Raw genomic sequence first — 16,666 nt, 5'->3', positions numbered from 1 at the left:
AACTTCATTTTTTTCGGCTCGTTGTAGTGTTGTACGTCACCGCGTTCTTGACGTTTGGAATTTCCGGCAACATTTGTGTGATCGTGTGTATGCAACACAAGTATGAGCCAAAATTCCGTTGGAAAAAAATCTACGGTTTTGTTGTCAGAAATTCCGATTGTGTGTACGCAGCATAAGGCAGGCCAAACGGGTGGAATTCCGAAATCATTTTTGTTCGAATTTTGCACCATTAGTGGGCCGCAGCAACGGGCTATTTTGGTGGGGCTATTTTTTGAAAAACAAATGATATTTTAGTCAATGGGAGAATTGTATGAAAAGAAAATTAAAGAAAGAAAATAAATTTCCTGACCAAGAAAATTATTTTCTGTAGCAACATGAGGTGAAATTGAAGGCTTGGTTGGTCCAATTTCGATAATGAATGGTGGCACCATTAGATCAAAACTGCACAAGATTTCTGATTTTTCTGAAAGAACATTCGTTCAGAATTCAACCCATGTATGGCCTGCATAAGTGGCTTTCATGTGATTTATTACTAAATATGGGAAATCTAGTTTGTGATTTGTGCAATAATGCAATAATAAAAATGTTGTCATTTGAAAAAATTACAAAAATAAATTGGCTCTTTAGGCCCTTTTCAAACTAGGGCGTTTTTTTTCCGAGCGTTTTTCAAGCGAAACCTCATCTGCAATCCCAATGTGCTGGTAAAGCACCGCTAAGACCCAAAAGTAAGTTTCAGGGCGTTTTTGCAGTGCCTCAGTGAGAAAGGGTAAGGCGTTTTTACAGCGCTTTCAATTCAATGGAGAGGGGCGTTTTTTTTTTTTCAGCGCCCAAAAGCTGCTTCAAAGATGCTGCTTGCAGGACTCGTGTGAGAGGTTCCATTGAGATGCATGGAGAGCCTTTTTATGAGCGTTTTAATAGCGATATTTTTACCGCTAAAACGCTGTAAAAACGCTTCAGTGTGAAAGGTCTTAAGACGTATAGGCAGAAGTGACGTTTTGAAGTTGCTTCCGCCCTGCTATGGTATGGAGGGGGGTGGGGGCCATCTTGCCCTCACTCGTATCCATGCCCAGCACGAGAAAGAACCCGATCGTCTCTGCCAACGGCTCCGGTAAGTGGGGAAAGGCGCGGGAGAGGGGCCCCTCTCCCACCGTCGATAACGGTGATCTTGCAGAAATTCCGCAGATTGCAGAGACCACTATTATTGTTTACAGGACTGCTGCCTGAAGAGATGGATACCTCGGTTGTGGCAGCAGCTGCTACGGAGAAACTAAGGATGTATATAGTCGTGGGGCGGTCCTTAAAGTGTAAGTAAACCCTCCTATCGTTTTCAGCCAAGGAAGCTGCCTACTTTGCCTCTGTTTATTGAACAACTGCCAAGTTGCTGCACATGTGATCAGTTATGACACCAGCCATTGGATGGTTTGACAGTTTGGTTGAGAGTACAATCAATGGGAGTGTTACATTTCCGGCACGTGACGGAAATGAAACTGTTTTATGGATGGGTTTACTTCCGCTTTAACTGGTTAAAGCAGTCATGTCCAAAGTCCGGCCCGCGGGCCAGTTGCCGCCCGCGGACCAGTTTTATATGGCCCCCATCTGAGTTGGCATTTTGTCACCCTTGTGGCCCCCCAGGCTCCGAACAGAATAGGGACGAGCTGGGCTTTCAGAAAAAAAAAATGTTCTCTAATCCCCATGTAATCCAATCACTGACAAGCTGGGCCGTGTTGCTGGGGCTTGTTTAAAATGCCGCCGGGGAGCTGACAGTGCGCGGTGCCAATAGCAGACACGCCTGTGTCTGTGCCAGTGCCTGTAATAGGCGGCGGTGAACGGCGGCGGTGATTGGCTGCGGCTTTTATCCTCGAGCGCCTCTCACTGACAAGCTGTGGTTCCAAACCCCGCCAGGAATCTGACAGTGCCCGGTGACAATAGCCTGTGCATGCGCCAGTGACTGTGATTGGCGGCGGCGGTGATTGGCTGCAGCGTGCGAGTTGATCCCTGTGGTGAGAGACGCTCGGGGATAAGTGTAATTAACGCACACATGGAAATAATATATTATATAACAATATATTTAGAAAACAAGCTCATCCTTGCCCTGATCTGAGCTTGGGGGATGATTGCAAGTGGGGGCCAGAAAGAATCTATAAAAACACAAAAAAGAAAGTCGGGCAAAATGGTCGGCCCTTGTGTATGTCCACTTCATGAAATCTGGCCTTTTTTTTAAAAAGTTTGGACACCCCTGGGTTAAAGGAAGAGAAACAATAACGGCCTTACTGGCCAAAACACCAGAAAATAAAGGACAAAAGAAGAAAACAACATGAATGCAATCACCACATCTAAAGCCCCATACACACCATCAGATTATCTGCAGATTTTTGTCTTCAGATTTACCAAAACCATATAATAGGAGGTCAAACCTTAAGAGTTTCAATTTGTATGCAATCAGGCAGGCCCTTGTACTACATGGTTTTGGTAAATCTGAAGAAAAAAATCTGCAGATAATCTAATGGTGTGTATGGGGCTTAAGAATCAGTAAGTAAGCTGCAATGAATTACATTTTTGTTTTTGGGTTTAAACTTCAGCTTAAGGCTAAGTTCACGCGGCTGCAATCCGATTTTGATCCGACTTTCAACTTGGATGCTACTTTGAATTGGTTTGCATATTCTATGGGCCAAAATCGGGTTAGTAACCATGTAGTAGAGGAATCTTTTCCAAAATTGCACCATGTTGAGTTGCATTGATATGAACAGGCACCATAAAAAACTGTGATTTCCGATGTTGTGTGACTCAAGTTGCATCTGAAATTGCACTAGTGTGAACAGAGCCTGAATCTAGATCTGCAACAATTAACACTGTTTTTCAGCATTTACTTGGAAAAATGCTTCCTTTGACAAAGTTGACTAATTTGATTGCTGTGAACAATATACCATACTTTGAGGTGCTGGAAACCACCTCTCAGAATAAAGGTACAGTAATAACTTGGCTTAAGAGCATAATTCATTCCAGAAGCATGCTTGTAATCCAAAGCACTCATATAGTAAAGCGACTTTCCTCATAAAGAATAATGGAAACTCATGATTCATTCCACAACCACTGCTGGTGTATGCAGTACTGTATGTGGCCAGAAGTGCGGGCGCTGGTGACGCTCGGAGACACTTTGGAATTGTTGACACGTTCGGGTGCTCCGACGCACATTACACCCGCCCCACCCAGCTGGAAGTGTCTCCGAGTTCTACAGCGCCTCCCGGACCATACGGCAATACATACACCAGCGGCTTTGGTCCTACTCGTCTTGCGAGACAGCGCTTGCAAATCAAGTCAGGATTTTAAAAACAATATTCAGTATAGCTCGTCCTGCGAAAAACGATTGTATACCGCGTTACTCGCAAACCGAGGTCTCGCTGTACTTTTATTCTCAGAGGGGGTTTCCATCCTGTATGGTATATTGTTCAGTTCATTAAGGGATGTGGTGCTGTCTTTCTCAGCCATACTCAAATTTTTCTATAAATCTCTAATTTGATTGCTGTGGGCCACACAACAACTTCTCTTCTTGCCTAACCTCCATTTTATGGGCTGTCCTCATGGCCTAACATCTCTGCTCTCTATTTAGCCCCCTCCTGCGAAGTATGGAGGGAGACACACAGTGACCATGATCCCAGGGGATGGCATTGGACCAGAACTCATGCTGCACGTTAAAGAAGTTTTTAGGTAAGCAGTGTTCTGTATAGAACCTTAAAGTGATTGTAAAGTCTTAACTGTTTTTTTTATTTTTTATTTTTTTATTAAATGATACGTTTACCTTTTGTTAACCCCCCCCCCCTTTTTTTTAATTTTATATATTATTTTCTAAATTCAAGCCCCTCTATGTACCAATATAGCATTCATGTACTTTTTTTGCAAAAATATCAAAACTGTCCATTAAATCTACAGACACTTACTTCCCTGTCCTCATCCATGTTTCCAAATGTATCCATTAGTGCTGCCTTACTTCCTTTTTCTGACACTTGTTGCTTACAAGTTAAAGTCCCAGTATCTTTTCTAGAAAATTACTTGGAACCCTTTTAGCAGAGACCCCAGAGAATAAAATGGTGGTTGTTGCAGTATTTTATGTCACACTGTATTTGCACATCAGTCTTTGAAAAGCAATTTTTTGGGAAACCATGCACTTTAATGAATTTTAAAAAGACTAAACAGTATTTTTTTTTTTTGTATAATGTGAAATATGTTGCGCCACGAGAATCGTAATCTTCTAAGCAAAATCGAGTTTCTCCTTTTGTCAGAATTGTGCAGCTCTAGTGCCTAGCTACGATTTTGTTTATTATGCAATTTGTTCACTTTCAGACACGCTTGTGTGCCAGTGGACTTTGAAGTAGTGAATGTGAACTCTACTGCCACCGATGAAGATGACATTCAGAATGCTATTACTGCTATTCGAAGAAACAGAGTGGCACTGAAAGGTACTAATGCCTCCTAATGTTTTCTTTTTAATTCTTAGAAAGTGCTGAGACTGAGCATTGGTTTTGTTTTCTGCCATCAGGTAACATTGAGACAAACCATAACATGCCTCCATCCCACCGCTCCCGAAATAACTTACTCCGGTAAGTTGTTTACTATTGTAATCAGTTTCTGTATCATTTTGCTGTGTCTATTAAACATTTATTTTTTTGAAAAGCCTGTGGCGTGCAAAACACAACCCAAAAACTCCACCCGGTGCAGGGAAAATGTGCACACACATAAAGAGGTGCAACAAAAAACTGACGGGTGCATCGTCAAATGGTCCTCCGAAAAGGACCCGTCTCTGATCCCCCGGGGCGTTGGTCTCCTGACAGGGAAAAGAGTTACTGTGGTCCATACAGCCGAAGCCATATGGTCCCATCTTGGTCCAAGCAGCCGAAGCCACAAAGACCCAACATCCTCGGAGGGACTGCCGAAACAGAACCCTCCTCGGTGAGGCTCCCCCAAAGGGAGACCCCATGAGAGCCGGTGAACTAAGCCAGAAGGCCATGTCCGCCCACTCCCAAGACTTTCAGAGCAGGCCCGAGGACCAGCACCCTACTCATCACACATAAAAGTGCTAGTGCACCAAAACAAAAAGACGTAAAGTGACACACAGGGTAAAATAAATAAGAAAGTGGGGGAGAAGGAAGATGGGTGAGTGAGGTAAAGTGACCAACGTGCAATACGTTGGCCGGCCCTCCGGCCAGGAAACAAAAATTCCCCTGGTCCTAGCCAAAAGGCTCGGCCCTAGAGGCGGGTGTTAAAAAGGTGTATGTGGAGATCAGTGACCATGGTGCCACATGATGAGTGTCCCCACACTCGTGCAATGTATGGCACCCCTGGACTTTTCAACGGACCCTGACCCACAGCCCGGACAGTCACAGTCCCCTTCCCCACCTCAACCAGGAAGGATCGGGAGCTACTAGAGGCTTCAGGGTGAGTGCCCCCCTACACCTCTTTCGCTCCTTGGCCTAATTATACTCGAGTGGTACTAGCCGCCCTTGCCCCCCCCTTAAAGGTAGGGCTGACGTTCCCTCTCGAGAAACTGGCAAAGCAGGGTTAGGAACTGCATCAAATCCAGGCCAGAAGGCCAGGGGCCCGGCCTTTCAGCTTTGACCAAATGCCTCTCCATCCTCACCAGAAGCACCCTTACGGATGGCTCAGACTCGACCAGTGGCCTGCCCCCAGTCAATCGGGTAGCCCCGGCATAGCCCCTGCTGAAACCACCCTTCCAGGTGCTATTATGTTATCAGATTGCATCCACCCTACCAACGGAGGTGCTTCAGCGCTCATCTAACAACTGATAAGAACAGATACTACACTTGATCTTAGCCAAAAGGCCGAGAAGCGATGTTCGTTTTTGCTCTCAAGTTGCTGTAATCTGATCTCCACACTTCCTGGTTGTCTGTTTCCTGATAACCACAGTACTGGGAGCTTTCTCTCTGTGGTCACTAATCAAGGAGGTGTTATTACTGTGTGTCTAAAAACCCTCAGCACCAATCAGTTTCGTTTTCCAAACCATCACTGCCCTGTATTGGCTCTGTACAGCAGAGAGGCAGGAAATCACATGCAAAAACGAAACTAAAAACTACAGGTACATTATATGATTGATATTAATCTATTTTTAAAAGGAATCGGTTAACTATTATGTCTCTATACCCTGTAAACAGTCATTTCAGCATACATTTTTATTTTTTTATTTACAACTCCTTTAATTTAAATTGATATTAATTAACCACTTCCCGACGGCCGCATGTACATATACGTCGGCAGAATGGCACGTACAGGCACATGGGCGTACCTGTACGTCCCTGCCTAGACGTGGGTCCGATCGGGACCCCCCCCCCCCGCGACTTGCGGCGGTCGGGTCCCCTCGGGGAGCGATCCGGGACGACAGCGCGGCTATTTGTTTATAGCCGCTCCCCGGAGCTGAAGAACGGGGAGAGCCGTGTGTAAACACGGCTTCCCCGTGCTTCACTATGGCGCTGCATCGATCGAGTGATCCCTTATGTAGGGAGACTCGATCGATGACGTCATTCCTACAGCCACACCCCCCTACAGTTGTAAACACACACAGTGTACACCAAATCCTACAGCGCCCCCTGTGGTTAACTCCCAAACTGCAACTGTCATTTTCACAATAAAGAATGCAATTTAAATGCATTTTTTGCTGTGAAAATGACAAAAATCCCAAAAATGTGTCAAAATTGTCCGAAGTGTCCGCCATAATGTCGCAGTCACGAAAAAAATCGCTGATCGCTGCCATTAGTAGTAAAAAAAAAAAATTAATAAAAATGCAATAAAACTATCCCCTATTTTGTAAACGCTATAAATTTTGCGCAAACCAATCGATAAACGCCTATTGCGATTTTTTTTTTTTTACCAAAAATAGGTAGAAGAATACGTATCGCCCTAAACTGAGGAAAAAAAAAAAATTTATATATGTTTTTGGGGGATATTTATTATAGCAAAAAGTAAAAAATATTGCATTTTTTTCAAAATTGTCGCTCTATTTTTGTTTATAGCGCAAAAAATAAAAACCGCCGAGGTGATCAAATACCACCAAAAGAAAGCTCTATTTGTGGGGAAAAAAGGACGCCAATTTTGTTTGGGAGCCACGTCGCACGACCGCGCAATTGTCTGTTAAAGCGACGCAGTCCCAAACTGTAAAAACACCTTGGGCAGCAATATGGTCCGGGGCTTAAGTGGTTAAAGAGTTGAATATAATACAATTTTATATATACACAATTATAAATATTTTTTAAAAACACATTTTCTGTTTTTGGCAAAGTTCATCCTGCATTTTCAGTTTCGGCACCAACATTTCCATTCGGTGCACCCTTAAAATTTGCCCATCTACACAAGCCTTAACTGCTTGCCGACTGCCCACCGTCGTTTTACGGCGGCATGTCGGCTCCCCTGCGCGAGAGCCCGTAGCTATACGTCGGCTCCCCTGCGCGAGAGCCCGTAGCTATACGTCGGCTCTCGCGCAGGCCACCCGCTCTCCCCCCGACTCCCACCCGCGTGCCAGGCGGGCGCCCACAAACGCTCGTTACAGAGCGGGGATCGGGAGCTGTGTGTGTAAACACACAGGTCCCGGTCCTGTCAGGGGGGGAAATGCTGATCTTCTGTTCATACAATGTATGAACAGAAGATCAGTCATTTCCCCCTAGTGAGTCCACCCCCCCTACAGTTAGAACACACCCAGGGAACATACTTAACCCGTTCCCCGCCCCTAGTGTTAACCCCTTCACTGCCAGTGGCATTTTTATAGTAATCAATGCATTTTTATAGCACTGATCGCTATAAAAATGCCAATGGTCCCAAAAATGTGTCAAAAGTGTCCGCCATAATGTCGCAGTACCGAAAAAAAATCGCTGATCGCCGCCATTACTAGTGAAAAAAAAAAATATTAATAAAAATACCCCCTATTTTGTAAACGCTATAACTTTTGCGCAAACCAATCAATACATTTTTTATATTTTTGTTTATAGCACAAAAACTAAAAACCGCAGAGGTGATCAAATACCACCAAAAGAAAGCTCTATCTGTGGGAAAAAAAGGACGCCAATTTTGTTTGGGAGCCACGTCGCACGACCGCGCAATTGTCAGTTAAAGCGACGCAGTGCCGAATCGCAAAAAGTGCTGGTCTTTGGGTAGCAATATGGTCCGGGGGTTAAGTGGTTAAAAGCAGATGGCAAACTTGTAGCTTTGCATTCAAATTCTTACTTCCTTTTAAAAAAAAAAAAACAGCTCCATTATACCTCACCTTTCTTTAGCATAACCTGCTTTGTAGGTTCAGCTACTCCTAGAATGCAGAATTTAAAGCAGATTTTCCAAATGCCTCGTACACACGACCGTTTTTTTCCGTCGGATAAAAAAAACTATGGTTTTTCCAACGGAATTCCTCTCAAGCCTGCCTTGCATACACACGGCCACACAAAAGTCCGGTGAACTCTTGACGCGGTGACGTAAAAGACTACGACAAGCCGACAAAATTAAGTTCTATGCTTCTGAGCATGCGTCTAATTGTTTCCGAGCGTGCGCAGACAAACGTTGTTTTCCAGATTTTTCCCTGACTGGAAAAGAGATCCTGCTCTCTCTCCTCCTTTTTTTTTTTTTTTCGGCAGTTTTCCCGTCGGAAAAACATGCGATGGAGCATACACACGGTCGGGATTCCTGGCCAAAAGCTCTCGTCGCAGGTTTTCCGACGGGTACGAGGCTTCAGTTTTACCTTTTGATTCTTCATCAAGGTAAAACTTAGGAAAATCTGCTTTATATTCCTATCCGTAATTGTTTAGCTATTTCAATTTTAAGAGCTTTTCATGTTAGATCATTTTTTATTTTACTTCACTTAAAATTGTGTAACTCTCTGTTCTGTCTCCAGTACTAGCTTAGACCTCTATGCCAATGTTATCCACTGTCAGAGCCTTCCAGGGGTCCAGACCCGACAAAAGGGAATTGACATCTTGATTGTGCGGGAGAATACTGAGGGAGAGTACAGCAGCCTGGAACATGAGGTCAGTTACTTAGACTGGTATCCTGTGTAAAGTATTCTTACTTCCTTTTAAAAAAAGGAAAAAACTAAAAAAAAAAAACTAAAGAGTTTCACTCCCACTTTTTACCAGACTCCACAAGATGATTGCATGTACAGGTGAAACTCGAAAAATGTAAAATATCGTGCAAAAGTTCATTTATTTCACTAATTCAATTAAAAGGTGAAACTAATATATGAGATAGACTCATTACATGCAAAGCAAGATAGTTCAAGCCGTGATTTGTTATCATTGTGGTGATTATGGCTTCCAGCTCATGAAAAGCCCAAATCCACAATCTCAGAAAATAAGTATTTTACATGCAATCATTTAAAACAAGGATTGTACATAGGCCAATATCGGACCTCTGAAAAGTAGAAGCATGCATATGTACTCAGTACTTGGTTTGGGCCCATTTTGCAGCAATTACTGCCTCAATGCGGCGTGGCAAAATCGCTGATCGCCGCCATTACTAGTAAAAAATAAATAATAATAAAAATGCTATAAAACTATCCTTTATTTTGTAGACGCTATGGGCCAGATCCACGTAGCCCGGCGTAAAACAAGCTTGACCCCACGTAAATGACGCTTTTTTCGTACGACGCATGCTCAGTATCACGTCGGATTTTCAAATTAAATTACGCCCGCTCAATGCCTAAACGACGTGAACGTAATTTACGCAAAGCCCTATTCGCGAACATTTTACGCAAACGACGTACACGACGGAAAATTCTACGCTGGCCCGACGTCCATACTTAACATTGCGTACGCCTCATAGAACAGGGGTAACGTTACGCCAAAAAAAGCCTTTACGTAAACGAAGTAAAAAAAAGCGCCGGGTGGACGTACGTTTGTGGATTGGCGTATCTAGCTAATTTGCATACTCAACGCGGAAATCGATGGAAGCGCCACCTAGCGGCCAGCTTAAATATGCACCTAAGATCCGACGGCGTACTAAGACGTACGCCAGTCGGATATAGCCCACATTCAATCGTATCTTGTTTTGTGGATACAAAACAAAGATACGACGGGGCATCTTAGAAATTATGCGGCGTATCAATAGATATGCCGGCGTAATTTCTTTGTGGATCTGGGCCTATAACTTTTGCGCAAACCAATCAATATACGCTTATTGCGATTTATTTATTTTTTACCAAAAATATGTAGAAGAATACGTATCTGCCTAAACTGAGGAAAAAATTTGTTTTAAAAAAATGGATATTTATTATAGCAAAAAGTAAAAATAATTGCGTTTTTTTTTTTTTTTTTTTTTTTTTTTCAAACTTGTCGCACTTTTTTGTTTATAGCGCAAGGAATAAAAACCGTAGCTGTAATCAAATACCACCAATAGAAAGCTCTATTTGTGGAGAAAAAATGATAAAAATGTAATTTGGGAACAGTGTTGCATGACTGCGCAATTGTCATTCAAAGTGTGACAGCGCTGAAAGCTGAAAAATGGTTTGGGCAGGAAGGAGGTGAAAGTGCCCTGTAGGAAAGTGGTTAAAGAAGATCAGATATAAATTGCTGATATAAGCGCAGAGGAAAAAACTATCTGCGGCCTCAAACGGAAGTGATGTAAAGACGTTCTGTAGCCCTCCCTACGTGTTGCGTCATTTTAGACGTCTACTGGAGCGTATAATATTGATATTGCACACAAACAAAAACCATCACAAACCTACACATAGAAATCATCACAAACACATACTGACATTACACACACACACACACACACACACACACACACACACACACACACACACACACACACCTAAACAATAGAAAGTACTTTCTCGAGAAAGGGGTACTTGGGAATTTTTTTTATTTTTTTTTAGACTTGCAGGGGTACTTCACCGTAAAAGCTTGAGAAACACTGGTATAGAAAACTGGGAGAAGAGTGAAAAGAAATGGTAGAAAGTTTTTGCTTCAGCTGGTGTTGCTTGAAGAGCTATGATGAAAGAGGTAGTCTGTAATTCGAAGTACCAAAATTGCAAGAATTCCCTTTTTGGTGCTCACATCGCACATATCTGATGTGACGAAAGATTATAGAATATATAGATTTTACCACAACGTTAATGTTTTAGGTACAAAACACTTAAATTCAAATGTACTTTTTTTTTTTTTTTTTTTTTTTTTTTATGCAGAGTGTGTCTGGAGTTGTGGAAAGTCTGAAGATCATCACCCGAGTAAATTCTCTACGCATCGCGGAATACGCCTTTAAACTGGCCAGAGAAAAAGGAAGAAAGAAGATTACAGCTGTGCACAAGGCCAACATCATGTATGATACAGATTTTACAGCAAGATGTTATGTAGGTTTTCAGGATCTCTTATCAAGTTTTCTTTTCTTTTTCTTTTCATAGGAAGCTGGGAGATGGACTTTTTCTTCAATGCTGCAGGGAGGTGGCTTCTGGCTACCCAGACATCACTTTTGAGAGCATGATTGTGGACAATACTACAATGCAGGTATGTGGGCTTATCTGTTCATTCACTGGTTCATTTTCCTGTCTGAAAATTTGAGAACCAGCTCTCAAATTTTTGCTGTCGGAAATTACGACAGAAAATGTCAGATGGAGCCTACACACGGTCGGAATTTCCGACCAAAAGCTCACATCGAACTTTTCTTGTCGCAAATTCCGATCGTGTGTACGCAGCATAACATAACAAATGCTTTTTGAATTAAATTACCGTATTTATCGGCGTATACCGCGCACTATTTTGCCCTGAAAATCAGGGCAAAATCGTGGGTGCACGGTATACGCCGATACCAGCTTTCCCGCGCTGAATTTGAATACTGCGCCGGCATATACCGAGCGCAGTACACTCGTGTATCTTCGGGCAGTTTCGGCGCCTCTCGCGTGGACGTACAGGACGTCACCACGAGAGTAGCCGAGCCTGCCTGACGATACACGAGTGTACTGCGCTCGGTATATGTCGGCGCAGTATTCAAACTCGGTGCGGGAAACGAGCGGGAAGGACGCCGGACCCGACGAAGAGGACACCCTAAGCCGCAGACGAACGCCGGACCCGACGAGGCCGCCGCGGAAGACACCAAAACTGTAAGTGCAAAAAAACTTTTTTTCACAGGAATCCAGGTCAAGTTTAGGGGTGCGCGCTATACCCCGGTAAATACGGTACCTCATACTTGGATATGTAGCCTCAGGCATTCAAATAAGCGATCTGCATATTTTAGTATTGTACACGTTTCACATGTAAAGAAATGCAAATGTGGTTGTAAAGTCACATGTGTTAATTAATTTGATTCTCTCTGTTTTTAGGTCCCTGTTCAGTACATTGTGTGTTTTCCTAAAATTATAATGCTAAATATCTTTTTTGCAGATCCCTGCTGTGCTGTCATGTGACCTCCCTCTGCTTTCCTTCCTGATGTAAGTACAGTGGGAGAGGCCAAGTTTCCCCTCTGATGAATGCAATCTGGCAGAGGGAGGTCACATGTCTGCACAGCAGGGCTCTACAAAGAAGGTATTTACCATGTTTCCCCGAAAATAAGCCCGGGTCTTATATTAATTTTGGCAATCAAAAACACAGTAGGGCTTATTTTCGGGGTAGGGCTTACAATTTCACGTGCTGTCTTATTGCCCCCTCTCCCTGCCTGCCTGGAATCCCCAGTGTGAAGTGAATCAAACACGGTTGTAAACTCCAAGAATACTTTCTATTAGAGTAGAATATCATGAAAAAGGTGTGTGTTTCTGTGTCACATACATTCTTACAGCGCCACTCGACGCTTCCATAGATGGCTGGAGCTCTCTCCCACGATCCAAGCATTGCAGAGGGAGGGGGGGCAGACATCCCCCACCGACAGGCAGGAAAATAAAACATCAGCTAAGCGGCCCTCTGCGCCTTCTATAGCCCGCTGCAATCCAGCTTTGCAGAGGGAGGGGGGCCCGAGATCCCTGCTGACAAGCAGGAGAAGAAAACCTCATCTGAACATCATCTGAGTGCCCCTCGGCGCTTCCATAGCCCGGCAGCATTGCACAGAGAAGAGGGCGGAGATCCCCCCCGCTGACAAGCAGGAGAAGGAGATCAGCTGAGTGCTCCTCTGCACTTTCTTAGCCTGCGGCGATCCGAGCATTGCAGAGGGAGGGCGAGATCCCCTGCTGACAGGAAGGGGAAGAGGAGGAGATAAGCTGAACGCCGAGTGTCACTGTATACCGAAGGTATTTGACTACAGATTAGATTACAGAAACGCACACGCTAGGGCTTATTTTCGGGGTAGGGCTTATATTGCATCCCTCCTTGAAAATTGGGGTAGGTCTTACTTTCGGGGAAACACGGTAGCATTATAATTTTAGCAAAACACACTGTACTGTACTGGGACCTAATACAGTGAGAATCAAAGTAATTAATGGTTACTGGAACAGCTGCAGGGAATAGAACTACTCAGGCAGGAGAGAAGATCAACTCTCTCACACACAGACTATGGAACAGAGAGGGAGGGAGAGAGGGAAGAGACCTGTGACGGAGGCACATAAACTGACCACGGTATCATGGATCAACAGCCATGATTACCATGGTCAGCAAACCTAGGGGCACACAGGAACAGGCAGGATCAACCAGGTATTGTTCAACATAGAAAAGGACAAATGGCACAACCACTTTAATTTATTGCTGATAAGTGGAAACCATTGTGACTTATGACCTTTTTACAACTCTTATTCGCATTATTTTTATAATTATCATGTTTTGTAGCTTGTATCTAACCCCCAGCAATTTGATGTGATGGTGATGCCCAACCTTTATGGAAACATAGTGAATAATGTCTGCGCTGGACTGGTAGGAGGCCCCGGATTGGTACCTGGAGCAAACTATGGAAGTGTCTATGCGGTGTTTGAGACGGTGAGTACCTTTTTAATGCTTTTTGTTATAAATATAAACTTGAGTTTTGATTTTCTTGCTTCTCTTTATTCATGTAAAGCAGGCATGTCCAAAGTCCGACCCGCTGGCCAATCGGGGCCCGTGTTCCGGTTTTGAACGGCCCACCGGGTTTTTTTAGACATGTATATCTTTTGTGGCCTTCGACGATCTCCCAGCGCCGGGGCCACAAAAGCTGTATATGCCTTGGAACGGGACAGGGAGGAGGTGGGACGAGCGCCGTTGCCGTACACACACAGGAGAATTTCCTGTTTACGGGCGGCCTCTGTAATAGGAAGTCCTGCGCTACCATTCTGTCCCTCAAACGAGGCGGGACTTTCTATTTAACCACTTCCCGACCGCCGCATGTAGATATACGTCGGCAGAATGGCACGGACAGGCACATCAACGTACCTGTACGTCCCTGCCTAGACGTGGGTCGGGGGTTCGATCGGGACCCCCCCCCCCCCCCCCCGCTACACGCGGCGGTCGGGTTCCCTCGGGGAGCGATCCGGGACGACGGCGCGGCTATTCGTTTCTAGCCGCTCCGTCGCGATCGCTCCCCGGAGCTGAAGAACGGGGAGAGCCGTATGTAAACACGGCTTCCCCGTGCTTCACTATGGCGCTGCATCGATCGAGTGATCCCTTTTATAGGGGAGACTCGATCAATGACGTCATTCTTACAGCCACACCCCCCTACAGTTGTAAACACACACTAAGTGTACACTAAATCCTACAGCGCCACCTGTGGTTAACTCCCAAACTGCAACTGTCATTTTCACAATAAAGAATGCAATTTAAATACATTTTTTGCTGTGAAAATGACTGGTCCCAAAAATGTGTCAAAATTGTCCGAAGTGTCCGCCATAATGTCGCAGTCACGAAAAAAATCGCTGATCGCCGCCATTAGTAGTAAAAAAAAAATAATTAATAAAAATGCAATAAAACTATCCCCTATTTTGTAAACGCTATACATTTTGCGCAAACCAATCGATAAACGCTTATTGCGATTTTTTTTTTTTTACCAAAAATAGGTAGAAGAATACGTATCGGCCTAAACTGAGGAAAAAGAAAATGTTATATATGTTTTTGGGGGATATTTATTATAGCAAAAAGTAAAAAATATTGCATTTTTTTTCAAAATTTTCGCTCTATTTTAGTTTATAGCGCAAAAAATAAAAACCGCAGAGGTGATCAAATACCACCAAAAGAAAGCTCTATTTGTGGGGAAAAAAGGACGCCAATTTTGTTTGGGAGCCACGTCGCACGACCGCGCAATTGTCTGTTAAAGCGACGCAATCCCGAACTGTAAAAACACCTTGGGCCTTTAGGCAGCATATTGGTCCGGTCCTTAAGTGGTTAAAAAGGCCACTGTGTACACAGGAGATTCTCCTGTAAATCATTTTTGGCCCTCGTGAGTGCATTCCTGGCAAATGGTGGGTCTGCAGATGGTCACTTGTGAGGCTGCAGATGGGCACTGACCCTTATTTTGCTTCACAGTTTTTTATTACATTTTTTTTTTTTCCTGAAACTTCGCGTGTGTTATACACCAATAAATACGGTATATACAAATACACCTGAGCTCATCTCTTTACTCATACACAGCCACAAAGGCAAGATAATTCCTGTTGGGCAGTGTATTAGTTGCTCGGAGGAACACACATAGACTGTATTTTAACGGTTCAAAGAATGTCAGGCAAAATGGTCGGCCCTCACGCATGTTCACTTCATCAAATCTGGCCCTCTTTGAAAAAAAGTTTGGACACCTCTGAAGTAAAGCGTTCTCTGTGCTACATAGAAAGCAAACTTTTTAAAATGTACTTTATTGTTCTCATGTGTTATGGGGTGGCCTTTGGAAAGTAGTATTTTAGAATATCAGTATGTTGAATTGTGCTCTAAAGTCTGAAGGCCATTGAGGCCTTTACAGCTTTGACCTCTATTATGCCTTGTATAGTGAAAAGCAGAGTACCGTATTTATCGCGGTATAACGCGCTCCCGCGTATACCGCGCACCCCTAAAGTTGCCCCGAATCCTGTGGAAAAAAAGTTTTTTTGTACTTACAGTTTTGGTGTCTTGCGCGGCGTCCATCGGCGGCCTCGTCGGGCCCGGGTCCGTCTGCGGCTTCGGCTGTCCTCTTCGTCGCATCCAGCGTCCTTCTGCGGCTTCGGGTGTCCTCTTCGTCGGGTCCGGCGTCCGTCTGCGGCTTCGGGTGTCCTCTTCGTCGGGTGCGGCGTCCTCCCCGCTCGTTTCCCTCGCCGAGTTTGAATACTGCGCCGACATATACCGAGCGCAGTACACTCGTGTATCGTCGGGCAGGCTCGTCAACTCTCGCGCTGACGTCCTGTACGCTCAGGACGTCAGCGCCGAGAGGCGCCGAGACTGCCCGAAGATACACGAGTGTACTGCGCTCGGTATATGCCGGCGCAGTATTCAAACTCGTGGCGGGAAAGCGGGTATCGGCGTATACCGCGCATCCACGATTTTGCCCTGATTTTCAGGGCAAAATAGTGCGCGGTATACGCCGATAAATACGGTAGTTTTATTCTGTTTGCTTTTTTTTTTTTTTTTTTTAAGTGAAGGAATACATTTATCCTGTGTTCATCCTCTGAGCTTATTTATTCACAATTTCACTCCTGTAACATTGCAGCCACCACTAGCTTTCTGCGGGGAAAAAATAAATAAAAATGAGGCAGTAGAAAAGCTAGAACATTTCAGCAGAGATTACCAAAATGGCTAATCCCTTTAAAACTACAGAGCCGCCGCTGCAGTCTTAT

General features: G+C 44.2%; 1 protein-coding gene and 1 pseudogene across 3 annotated transcripts in view; one reads left to right on the top strand and one right to left on the bottom strand.

The window, feature by feature from the left end:
* Nucleotides 1–16,666, top strand: part of IDH3G (isocitrate dehydrogenase (NAD(+)) 3 non-catalytic subunit gamma) — a 48,186-nt gene that overhangs the window by 11,213 nt on the left and 20,307 nt on the right. For all 3 annotated transcript variants that reach the window (XM_040323030.1, XM_040323029.1, XM_040323031.1), the window contains exons 4-10: nt 3,608–3,705; nt 4,339–4,454; nt 4,535–4,595; nt 8,882–9,014; nt 11,171–11,304; nt 11,387–11,489; nt 13,731–13,877. In XM_040323030.1, the coding sequence (XP_040178964.1) occupies nt 3,608–3,705; nt 4,339–4,454; nt 4,535–4,595; nt 8,882–9,014; nt 11,171–11,304; nt 11,387–11,489; nt 13,731–13,877 (792 nt within the window). The remainder of the gene's footprint in view (nt 1–3,607; nt 3,706–4,338; nt 4,455–4,534; nt 4,596–8,881; nt 9,015–11,170; nt 11,305–11,386; nt 11,490–13,730; nt 13,878–16,666) is intronic.
* On the bottom strand, nt 5,728–5,846 carry LOC120914672 (annotated as a pseudogene).

This window comes from Rana temporaria, chromosome 9 (assembly GCF_905171775.1).
Source record: "Rana temporaria chromosome 9, aRanTem1.1, whole genome shotgun sequence".
Taxonomy (NCBI): Eukaryota; Metazoa; Chordata; class Amphibia; order Anura; family Ranidae; genus Rana; species Rana temporaria.
Note: the sequence above shows the minus strand (reverse complement) of the source record. Positions and strands in the feature narration are given on the sequence as shown.